Source organism: Amblyomma mixtum, chromosome 3 (genome assembly GCF_055824585.1).
Source record: "Amblyomma mixtum isolate Tamu chromosome 3, ASM5582458v1, whole genome shotgun sequence".
In the NCBI taxonomy this organism is placed as follows: domain Eukaryota; kingdom Metazoa; phylum Arthropoda; class Arachnida; order Ixodida; family Ixodidae; genus Amblyomma; species Amblyomma mixtum.
Window position 1 is genome coordinate 68769162 of NC_143014.1, and position 12120 is coordinate 68781281.

General features: G+C 46.9%; 1 protein-coding gene and 1 pseudogene across 1 annotated transcript in view; both read left to right on the forward strand.

Annotated features, from left to right (window-relative positions):
• The window catches only part of LOC149350516 (uncharacterized), a 112370-nt gene extending 110613 nt beyond the window's left edge, over window positions 1–1757 (forward strand). The window contains exon 5 of the mRNA XM_089575545.1: window positions 1602–1757. Coding sequence (XP_089431671.1) covers window positions 1602–1757 — 156 coding nt within the window. The remainder of the gene's footprint in view (window positions 1–1601) is intronic.
• A 2718-nt stretch (window positions 1758–4475) lies between these two features.
• Window positions 4476–11678, forward strand: LOC149350517 (uncharacterized; annotated as a pseudogene).
• Window positions 11679–12120: the final 442 nt, after the last annotated feature.

Genomic DNA, 12120 nt, shown 5'->3' on the forward strand with positions numbered 1-12120 from the left:
GCTCCTTCTTGGAGAACATTGCGGGAAAGCCAGGAAATGGGCATTGGATTAATCATAGAGTATGATCACTCAAGCCAGACGTTATAAATGTTAAGTCTACCGTTACTCCCAGTACGACGGGAAGAACTTTCTAGCCGGAGATGATTGTTATAATTCATAAACTGTTTGTTAGATTCGCGTGCCATCTGGCGTACAAAAACGGGACCAAGTATCTACTGTGGTCTTTGTTGACACTAGGTGGCGCAACTATATATTGCGCTCTAGGGTGCCTCGATGTCAGCGCTACGGCGGCGCTGGCATAGAGGCACCCTATTGCGCTCTATGTGGGCGATTGTTTATTATGAGATACCGTGAAGTGGAACGCAATGTGTGAGCGTGCATACGCCTCTGTAAATGCATGTGTGAGTACGCGCGTGCATGTGTACATGTGTTTTTGCACGTTATAAATTCAGCAGTTGGTAAACGCGTAATGGTTCTCTTTAATACCATGTGGCGCCACCTTGTCATGACTTTCGGACTCACATTAGAGGGAAAACGATCAGTGTACACATAACCATCTACTGTGAGAGGCTTTCGGGTGACAGCTCATGTACGCACTACAATGAGCTGCTAACAGCCATATTTACCCGGATCAGCACCAGTCACCTGAGGCGCGCGGAAAGTTTTATTTGAAGTAAATTCATTTGAAGGCCCAAAGGTGGCGCGATAGCTCCCAGTTCACCAAATTTTGGTGAAGTCATTGTGCCGTTTTTCAAACGTGTAGCGGGGAAGGAGTTTTTAACATATCGTAACATTTAACATTTAAAAAATGCTTCCGTTGTAGCAGCCTTTATAGAGGACACTGACCGGTTGGAAACCGTCATCCTGTTTCCTACTAATATGAAAGCGCTAGGTTCTGAGACAGGGGTGCTACAAGGCCATCTGTAGGCGGGAGAATGACAGCCACGATCTGTGAGCTCGTTCAAAGACGCGTTGAATCCTGATGCACGTTTGCTTCATGCTACGCTGTTGGTATGCTATAGACCACCTGATTTTTCACCGAAGAGGAAGGAAAATGTTGCCTTTGATCAGCGCCTCTTGCGCTGCAGCGCCGGCAAGCGTAGAGTCGGGGGCAAAGCTCTGTATTCCACATATTCCGCGAACGAAGCCGATAGCTCCACTATTAGCCGGCGGCTAGTGGCCGCACTTTAGGAGCTGAAAGTAAAAATTTTGTTCTTTGCCATCCACAAGTGTGCTCGCCAACCGGCGGTTAATAACAGAGCTCTAGGCCTCGTTCACGGAGCACACACTCCTTAAACTTTTGTCCACGACTGTGCCCGGACTCTGACGGGCACAACGGACGGGCAGAATGGTGTATATTCTCGTTCGTAGTCGCGACTCCAACGTTTCATGCGACACCTGGCAGCGAAACCGAGAAGCTGTTTAGGAAGGTTGGCTCCGCGTAGCAGACTCCTCTGCATGCCGCCTGTACTTTGTTACATTAGCTGCATTCGATTCAGTAGTGGTTCACTGTGCCACCTGCACCGGCTCATGGTGCGCTGCACTCAAGTCCTCGATTCAGAGCACCCTTGCACCGCCATCCCCATTTTTACCGATTTCAGCTAGGTGCAGTCATGGTGGCGCTGTGGTGCACGGAACCAGGGAACCAGCGTACAGACGACGCTGCTGACGCGCTGCACCTGCACCACGGATCTGGGTCTGCACCGCCACGGCACAAGAAGCGCTTTTGCAGTATTGGTGCCGTGAACGAGCACTGAATCGAATGCAGCTTTTGCTGCAGTGCGAGATGGTGTGCGTTATGTGCGATGGAGCCACCTGCAAAGAAGGTGCGAAATGCAAGGCAATTCTGCTGTGTCCCACAATATGTGTCAGCAAGATGGAAGGATAAAGCAATTTCGTCTCATAAATTTCCTTCTGGCAACAAAGACCGACGCCTCAGAGCCGCATGGATTTACAATGTGCGCATTGGCAAAGAACTGACGCCAACCATGGCCGTGTGTTCAAAGCATTTTGCTGATGACGATTTTAATGCGAAAGCACTTCTTGTCTCGTGAGTGGCGTCACAGGAAGCTGTGGGCAGGCGCTGTGTGCATGTGTTATGGACAGAGCGTGTCCGCATGAACTGAATAAAAATAATGAAGTCTAGTGAATGCTCAGATGTCTCAGAAACGTATCTTCGAGATATTTACTGAGGCGTTAATGAGTAATTATGAGCATCTAGATTACAGATGTACGTTTCCGGTAAATTTCCTCCGTGCTTGGAATGCAGTCGTAGCGCCGTCATGCGGCACCCACTGAACCTCCTCTCCCCTCTCAATGTACGGCGCTGTTCCTGCAGATGGCGCGCGCGCGTAGGCGCGTAAGCGAAATGGAGGCGAGGCTGTTGCTGCGGGCTAGTTGGTTGAACATTGCTTAGAAGGGAATAGAGCAAACACAGGACAAAGAGAGGAACGTACAGGTGCCAACAAAAGTTTGCGGAACGCCGAAATTACGAAAAACTTTAATTTGCTAGCTGTCTAGAAGTGCTGCCAGGCACTGACGGGTGCATTAGGCCAGTCGCGCTGGGAACTACAAAGCACACCCTTCAGTTCACGGCTGCATGCTTACGTTATGCAGTAATCAGGCTTTGTGGAAATGTGCGTGTTCCAAAAACTTTCGTGTGCACCTGTGTAACACAGGCGCTGGAGGCGATGGAGGCGAGATGGCGGACGTGTAAAAGAGAGGTAGGACGCGCAGTAAGAAAAATGCTTTTGCATTACTGCACCTTAGCAGACCTAAGTGCACCCCTGTAATTTTTTAGAGCGAAAGCTCTACTCCTCCCGTACAAAGCTGAAGGTCATGTGGCTATTAAATTTGACCTTCAAACCTGGAGGAGCGGAGGCTTGGCTCTGGCGTCATGCCACGCCTCGCCACAGCTGCGTGCTTTGAGCCGACGGCGCTCGCTCGCCCCGCAACTATCGAATCACGTGATTCGCTGCGCCTCGCCACAGCTACGCATGCGGAACCGACAGCACCCTCGAAACCGCCAGAAACAGCGTGACGCGCAATTCGCTATATAAAATGTGGTGTGTGCTTACCTTCGTGCGCTTACCTTAACAGAGCTTTCGCTCGTCTTGCTAGGTTCAGCCGGGTTGAACGACAGCTGCATTTTCTTCCCGGGTTAAGTCGCAGTTTGCTTTAAAGTGTGAAGAGCATTCAAACTCTTCGTTGTTCCTGAAAAATACTTCCGTTCAGTGCCTGCAACACTACGCGCTGAGTAGTTACGCGATCGCCGATGCTCTAAGTTTGCCGCAGCTTAGGTTGCATGTTAAGGCAGTAGTTTTAGTGCACCATGCATGCGATTTCAACGCAATGACAACTGCACTCTGTTTTATAGCCTGATTCGAATTTGGATCTTTATTCACGCGCCGTGACGGCTCAATGGTGGCGTTCGGCTCCTGAACATCCTGAACATCCAGGTCGTATTTAGATGTAAACGAAGTGCCAAAACGTACAGTGGTGAGCACAGTGAGGGCGCCGGATTAATTTGAACCATTTGTAGCTCACTAAATGTGCACCAGAATCGCAGAGCACACGGGCACGATTAGCAGTTTTGCCTAGAATGCGACCGCCGCCACAATATACGATTCTGCGACCCGAATGCAAAAGCGACTGAGCAACCGCGGCTCATGCATCAGTGAATGTTTTAATGTTTAAGCTAGAACAGCAACCGGCACAACGGATAGCAAACTTCCCGATGTGTTTTATAATTCTTTTGCGCGTTCGACCTCTGCCGTTCGTCACAGAACAGTAAGATTTTGTCTCTTGAATGTAACGCTTTTGGCGTCCACTGCGAGGTTAGTGACTTTTCCTTTTGTGTAGTTGATTTGTATGTATAGAGGTCATGCATCTCCCCCTATCCTTTCTCTCTATCGCTCCTGTCTTTTCCGCCTATCCCGTTTCTTTTTATTTCCGCGTAGCTCAGGTACTAAAGATAGTAGCAGCTGACAAGTCCAGCGCCTCTTTTTTCCACCTGTTTTTTTTTATTTATTCAGGAAACTAGCACTACCACTCCATCGCTGCAGATGCGCCTAGCAGCGGTTGCGAGTTGACACAAACACTGAGAACTTTATTGCCAAGTACACGGTACAAAACTAAATTCATGTTTTTCAGGTATTCCATGTCACAGAGGGTTTGGTTTGGTTTATGGGGTTTAACGTCCCATAGCGACTCAGGCTATGAGAGACGCCGTAGTGAAGGGCTCCGGAAATTTCGACCACCTGGGGTTCTTTAACATGTCCTGACATCGCACAGTACACGCGCCTCTAGAATTTCTCCTCCAAAGAAATTCCGCCGCCGCGGCCGCGGTCGAACCCGCGTCTTTTGGGTCAGCAGCCGAGAACCATAACCACTGAGACACCGCGGCGGCGCATGTCACAGAGGGCGACTAAAAAACGTGGCTGTTCCGTCAAAACACCTCCCCAAGTCGTCCACCGATGAGTGCAAAGAAGCTCGCTTGCAAGTACTCTCAGAGGAGAGGCAAGTGCGACGGGCCCGACGCGCTGCTAACGTATGTACTACACTGTGTATTTAGAAATGCGTGTTGTGTGTGATGGTATATGAAATTAACAGAACTCTTCTAGAGCACTTCAGATTGAGCATAGCGAACCATCTGTGCCTTCACCCAGCAACTAAACTAAGTTCGGCCCGTATTATGAATCATCATTCGGCACCACCATGGCAAACTTGTCGACTTTTACAATGTTGAACTGCTAGGTCACAACTTCCCTTATATTGCGGGACCATTCGCTGCCCTCAGACAACAGCTTGGACTTTCTGAGCATGCACAAGGATGAGGACACTGATAATACGGTAATTCTTTTCTCCACAACTTATTGTTGCCTTCCATTTTAATCGAAGTACAGTAGGCTCTCGGTGCATATACTTACGTAGCAGCTGCGCATTCTCATTCCCTAATACAAAGCTGTCAGCTGTCTAATTTTTCATGTCTATGTACACAGTATGCTGCCATGCTTGGTGGCAAAGGCTCTTCTCTGCATAGACAAACTTTACACGTTAGTCCATGAGTCATGGAATTTGCACTGGCGTGAAAAATAGACGATGACGTAATAAACACACGCAAATAACCATGCCGTGATTGAAATAAGCACACCAAACTTTTATATTAACAGGAGCGCACCTGCGTACCTCCAGAGGCTGACATGCCAGCGTAGTACCAGCGGAGCGGAATTTTCCAAAGAAGTAAGGGGAATCGCCAACGTTCTTTTGGAAATGGCCTCAGGGGCCCGCCAGACAAAAAACACAAAGCTGCGCAAGTACACTCTGGGAACTTCCAAAATCGATTTTCAGGCACAATTACTGACAGCAACATAACCTCATTTACAGGACTGCAGTCAATGACAATTCTAAATGCACTCGTCGCATGTCATGAGAAGGTGCAGCCACTGTCTGGCAAATTCCAGAGGCGGACGAAGGACGGGAGTGTTTTAACCTTGTTAAAACTGAAACGTAATGTTTCCAATGCATTTCTGAGGAACCTCTTCAGTTGCTCAGCAACAACCTGCAGCAACATCATTGCTGAAACAACTGCAGTGCTGTTAAAGATATCGGCACCGATTGTAAACCTTTCTTGCAAATTGCAAATCTTTGAACACACGCAAAAACATTTCACGTGTCCAGCTTTCTCGGGCAAAAATTTTGAAAATTGGAAAACTGTAAGACAATGCTGGGAAATATTGAAAATAATGGTCCATTATTTTGATATGCAGCAAAATGTTTCTTTTACAGTGTCTCCATCGATAGCATCGAGCAGTTAAGAATGCAATAGAAAACCAACGGGAACGTTTTTGACGATAGCAAAAAACGTTAATAGAAACAAAAAATGCAAGACTGCCTTCGTGTGATATGCGTATATATTGATGGATATAGTGAAAGCTTTCATTATATGGAAAAATTGCGTTCGTAAATAGTTTCCCGTTCAAAAATGGTTTTGTCGAGAATTGCTGGGTACGAACAGTTTAGCAATGTCAGAGAAATTGTTGACTGTAGAGAAATACCATTTGGCCAACCGAGTTGCCGCCGTTGTGCACTGCAGTCACATTCTTATTACAAAAATGATTTCACTTCAAAATACATGGCAACCGTTACATCAGGCGGGATAATCGCCCATGCAAGCCAAGGCTACGGAGGGAGAGCCTCGGACAAGGAGATATTCGAGCAGAGTGGCCTCAATACACAACTTTAGCCAATATCAGATACTATAATGGCAGACCGTGGATTCTTAATGAATGAAATCTGTGCAGACCATTTGATTGCATGGGTTATGCCACCCTATAAAAAGCAAAGCCAGATGACCAAGTACGATACGCTGCGAACACAGAAAATTGCATCAGGAAGGGCGCATTAGAACGGGCCACACAGCGAATAAAGATCTTCAAGATTTTGGTTACGAAGATTCCATGGCTGGACGACATTGTGATGATAGCTTCCGGGCTCACCAATCTGTCACCTCCACTTCTGACATCGGTTCCTGTGAACTTCAGTGGTACATCACTACTTGCTCAAGAACAAAGCACAACGTGACTAAATGCAATGCTACCGCACAGTACCAGTATTAAGCTCACTAGTGGCTCATTATTTTGTTTGCCATTACTGTGATTCTTTCTTACTATGCAAAAATAGTTCTGTTATGTATTATTTTCTGTGGTGCTCACTATTCTTATGTGTAATCATTTTTGTAGTTATAATTCATATGTACTTTTTTGTATTTCATAGGTGTTTTCAATTCTATATGCGGAATAAGAATTCATCATGTGAATGCTTATTTTGCGCATGTATGCAAAATCTGCATCTTATGGCCTCTGATTTATTCGATTATATCTGTATATTCAACGTGTGCTTCGGTTTGGTTTGGTTTGGTTTGGTTTATGGGGTTTAACGTCCCAAAGCGACTAAGGCTATGAGAGACGCCGTAGTGGAGGACTCCGGAAATTTCGACCACCTGGGGTTCTTTAACGTGCACTGACATCGCACAGTACACGGGCCTCTGGAATTTCTCCTCCAAAGAAATTCAACCGCCGCGGCCGGGATCGAACCCGCGTCTTTCGGGTCAGCAGCCGAGCACCATAACCACTGAGCCACCGTGGCGGCAACAACGTGTGCTTCATATGCCATCTTTTTTGTGCACATGATGCGTGCCACTAGCAAATGCAAGGTGGAGAAGCCCAGTCAGGCTGCATTAGCCGTTACCTGCTGTCGCCAGAGGCAGGGACTTTGAAATAAGTAAAGGAACTGAAATGTTCTGCTGCTTTATGCAAGAATGGGCATTCAATAAATGGGCCCGGGTAGCCGTAGTGGATTCACGTACCCTGTATTGTGAATACACTAGCTTCAGATCAATATCCGATGCTAGCAATGCGTAAAAGTAAGCATAGCAAGGGCTAGTAAATGTTTACTTCACTGCCTCTATTATGACCTTGTAGAAAAAAGCATTGTCAGCATGTGTTCCAGCTCTGTGCACTGCTCCACAGTGCCAATATTGCTGCAGTCTTCATTTCAATTCGCGTACACAGGCTGGCTAACGAAGCTGACACAGTGGCATTTTCAACGTCCAGAGTTTAATGCCAGCTTATCGTCACGTCACCCATTCGAATTCGCGATGTGGGGGGAGGTGGCTTCACGTGGCAGAATGTCCGGATCGGGGCTGCACTGTAAACCTTCTGCAAGACCTTTTTTGTGCCCCATGCACAATCCATGTCGGTGCAGCTGAGGACTTGCAAAGTGCCAAGGCTGGTCCAGGTAGTGAGTTTTCATTATTAGCAAAGAGTCGCTAATAATTTTTTAAACATGGGCTAAAATTATGTACTTACGGCAGAATCTGTTGCTCTACTGTGCTGCTTAACCAGCAGTTACTCGGAGGAACATATGATTCAGCTAAGTTATCGGTGCACAGCAACACATCCACGTCATAGCCTTCTGAATTGCCTCTATTAGGAAACGCACCATTTAGACATTTCAGATTCAGCTCGCCATTTCTCGTTCTTCACAGACCTAGCTAATCGTGAAAGCCTCAATGGAGCCAAATATTAACAATTATTTTTCTACAAACATGTGCAAAATGTTCGTCGGCTGGAAATAGTAATTCTGAAACATCAGGATTTGTCAAATGAGTAATCAAGGAATGACAGAATTGCATTTTCTTTCTAAGGTGCGCATGACACTTGAAAGGCAGGAGTGAAATACATTTTGAATGGTACGGCAAAACAGCGCTGACGTACGGGATGGAAGAGGATGGGACAGACACATGCGCTCATCTTCTTCCGTCCCGTCCCTCAGCGCTGTTTTGCCGTACCATTCAACATGAACCAACCAGCCCGACTCGGCCCTCTCCGTGAAATACATTACAGGTAAAAAAAAATCTACACGTTAGTACGTCGAAGAACTTGCCACCACGCTGTCTGTTCTGAAAAATATTAATTAAAGCACACGCAAACGAACATGAAAAAGCATTCCATTGCGATATAATGGCTGCTAAAGTGGTCTGAAAAAATAAAAAGTCCCTGCTAGCTGTACCAGACTCCCATAAAAGTTGCGAATAGGCAATATGCATGCGTGACCAGAATCGTAAAGTTACCAGATGTGAGCAGAACAAATAAAGTGAAATCATAACGCAACTGCTCTGGTAAGGACACTGTGTGTCTTCAATGTATATGAAGCTACGGAACAGCGCAAGCATTGTGCGTGCAACCCAACACCGGCTTTGAACTTCCGCTTGATTTGCTCCGCAGACGACCGCTCTAGTCAATCCTGCTTACGTCTGTACAAAATTTTGCACAAAGAGCCTGAAAGGGGTAAACATAGGATTGAAGATATGCAGAGGCGTAACTTCAGCTTTTACAAACCTCAAAGCACTCACGATCACAGCCTTCACCTTCCGTATTTACGTTACCATACCGATTTCCACAACGCCCAGGGAAGAAATGGGTTGCACAAAAGGGCGGCTTGTGTCTACAGCACAATAAATTCAAGAAACAATCATTTGGAAGTAGGAATATTGTCGGTTACTGCATGCTAAAAAAAAATAAATAGGAAATAGCGTGATACACCCGACCAAACAAGCGGGAATGAGCGACTGTGTTACACATGCATTTATTCTTGCTGGTTTCGCCGCACCGCGCCGTCATGTGGTTCGGGCAGGTCTATGGTCACGTGATACTGTTCAAAAATTGTCTGGGTGTACATTAACCTTCCCAGCCAAACAGTACGTAAATGTACCTACGGCGTAAACGTGCCTTGGCTGCGATATATTTCCACGCTCCATGATGCGATCACTGACAACGCGGTGGTTCTTACCTCTAGCATGCATAAGTGTAGCAGAGTTAAGTCCGCACTATTCAGAGGGACACGAGCACTTCGCTTCTTTCACTGCTCGCCCATGAAACACGTCGACGTTTGGTGGTTATCTCATGTAAACGGTTGTCTCGATTTCAGTAGCTAATTCTCTTTTCACACCAACCGCAATCAGGTGTTTACCCGAAGTACACTATACACTCTAGATTAATACCCACCCACAGAAAAACTTCTCACAAAGCCGCAACAGGTCGCCTGGCGCCTTCTCAAAATTACCACCATCTCGAGCCCCTATATTTGCTCCCATATATACATATAAAGAATCAGTGTTGTCGGTAACGCGTTACAAGGAACGGAGTTACCGGTAACGCGTTACTTTTTTCGGTAACTTAGTAACGCACTCGTTACCATTTCGGAACTGTAACGGGCAACGTACTTACGTTAACATTTTTCGGTAACGTTAGGTGTCACGTTACTAGTTACTTTTTATTTCAATTGTCCCCCTCCGCCTCTTTTTCAAAAAAATAAACGCCGAAAATGATGTTCCAAATAAACAAAATCTACCGGTGTTCTCGACGACCCTTGTTGCGGCTCGCATGCATGCCAAAAAACACCTACCCTTGACGACGCACTGAACTAAAAAAAAGCACGAACACGCAGTCACACACTTGTCTTCACCCCCAAACCACTCACACACACAACTCTCTAAAGTGTGGACGCATGCCGAGCCACCAATGGACCATTTGCAGAAATCTATAAGTCAGTTTCTGCGTAAGCTTGTTTTCCAACCAAAATGTCTCGTTCCCAGGCGACACTCTCGCATTCTTCGTGGAAGCGGTTCCCTCTTCTGAGTAAACTCAGGAATGTCGCCAGTTTACTTCAAGATGGCCGCAAGAGAGCCGTCGAAAGAGTACAATGGTACAGCACAGAAAAGGGGATTGCATCTGAACTTGAACACCTTGACGTAAACACTCGCATTTTTGCGATAATTATGCAGGTTCAAGTAAAAAAAATTGTTTATATGCGCAAATATATTTTTTCCGGAACTATGACATTTAAGCATTTCTTCATTGCTACACAATTTCCGCGTGATTTCGTAAGCAGAAGCACACCAGAATTACTGTAAATTTGTTGAGTTCAGCTATGTTTTCTTTGTGAAGTTGGAATTATATGAATTATGAACTTGATAAACTTGTTATCTTGAGTTCTTACAGCGAAGACGGACTGATTAAAATTTATGGTCATGTAGTAACGGCAAAGTAACGTGCGATACTTTTTTCGGTAACGGTAACGCTAACGCGTTACCTTTTTTTGTAGGTAACATAGAGCGGTAACGCGTTCCTTTTTTTTTTAGTGTAACGAGTAACGTATTTAGTTACTCTTTTTCAGTAAAGCCTACAACACTGTAAAGGATGCACCCACTAATGCAAGCTGTGTGGTCAACCCAAGGCCACCATTGCCTATATTCTGCATGAGTGCTCTAAAAAAGTTGTGGTATTTAAGGAAAGGAAATGCCGCAGTAACTGGCTCACTTCTCGGAAAGAAAAAGAGAAACAGGTGCCGTAGTGGAGGGCTCCGGAATGATTTCGACCACTTAAGATCTTTAAGGTGCACGATATCGCTCAGCACTCGGGCGCCTTTGCGTTTCGCCTCGATCGAAACGCGGCCGCCGAGGCCGGGTTCAATCCCGGGTCCTCCGGATCAGTAGCCGAGCGCCCGAACCACTGAGCCATCACGGCAGGTTCCGCGGGAGGGGCTGCAGATATCGAACCTCGAACAGTGAGAGGACGCGTTGCTTAGCTCCGATTGGGACGTCCTACTCCGGTCGTGGACAGAGAGCCCTAGAGATCGCCGAAGGCAAAGGCTCAAGGCTACATGACGAGGCTGCACCCCCACAGACTCCCACCACGCTTTTGTAGATGAATAATAGTTTACTTTCCCTCTCTTCCGCCTCTGGCCTTTGTTCCTACACCTCTCCTCCGCTTCCGAATTCGGGAAGAATGTTCAGTTCGGCGAGTTGGCGCATACAATAAAGAGCACAAAAACAGACGGACAAGAAGAAAGGTGAACCCAGGACGAACGCATGTGTGCTTGTCTTGAGTCCGCCTTCCTTCTTGCCCGTCTATAGTTTGCGCTGTTTATTCAGTACGATTCCAGCCTCTGCTTACTCTCTGCTTGGCGCGCGTTCGTTCGCTGCCTCACTCCGCTGTGCTCACAGATGGTTTTCGCTTTCCGCGTTTTCCTGTCGATGTTTCCCATGGGTACCTTGCGTAGGAGACGTTTTCTCGCGGCTGGCCTTTGAGAAGAAGGGCCACTCGGATGGGATGTAGCCCCGCGCTTTTGTTGTTTGTTTTGTCATTTTTGTTTTGTGCCGTATCTTTTTGTTGCTTTTGTTTTGTTCTCACCCCGTGCAGTCATAGCTTTGTGGTCCCGTTTTTGCCCGTCCGCGTCTCTTACTGCGCCATGTCTCTCGCGCGCTGCACCTCTTCGCTTTCCTTTCTAGCTTGAGAATTTGCGGGTCATTCCTTTATATATCGTCTTTCTCCGCTACGAGGACGCGGTGGCGGGGAAAACGCTAGCCGTGCAGATTTCTTGGAGGAATTCGGTGCGCGTGACTCGTTTCAGGTTAGCTTCCGGCCGGGGTCTGATACGACGAGTGCGGTGACTGCGGCCTCGAAGATGCACGGCCAAAGCTAAGCTGCATTCGCGACACCCCATGGGCCCTATAGCGAGCGTCTGCAGCTCGGCGGTACTCCTTGCGACCTGACCTAG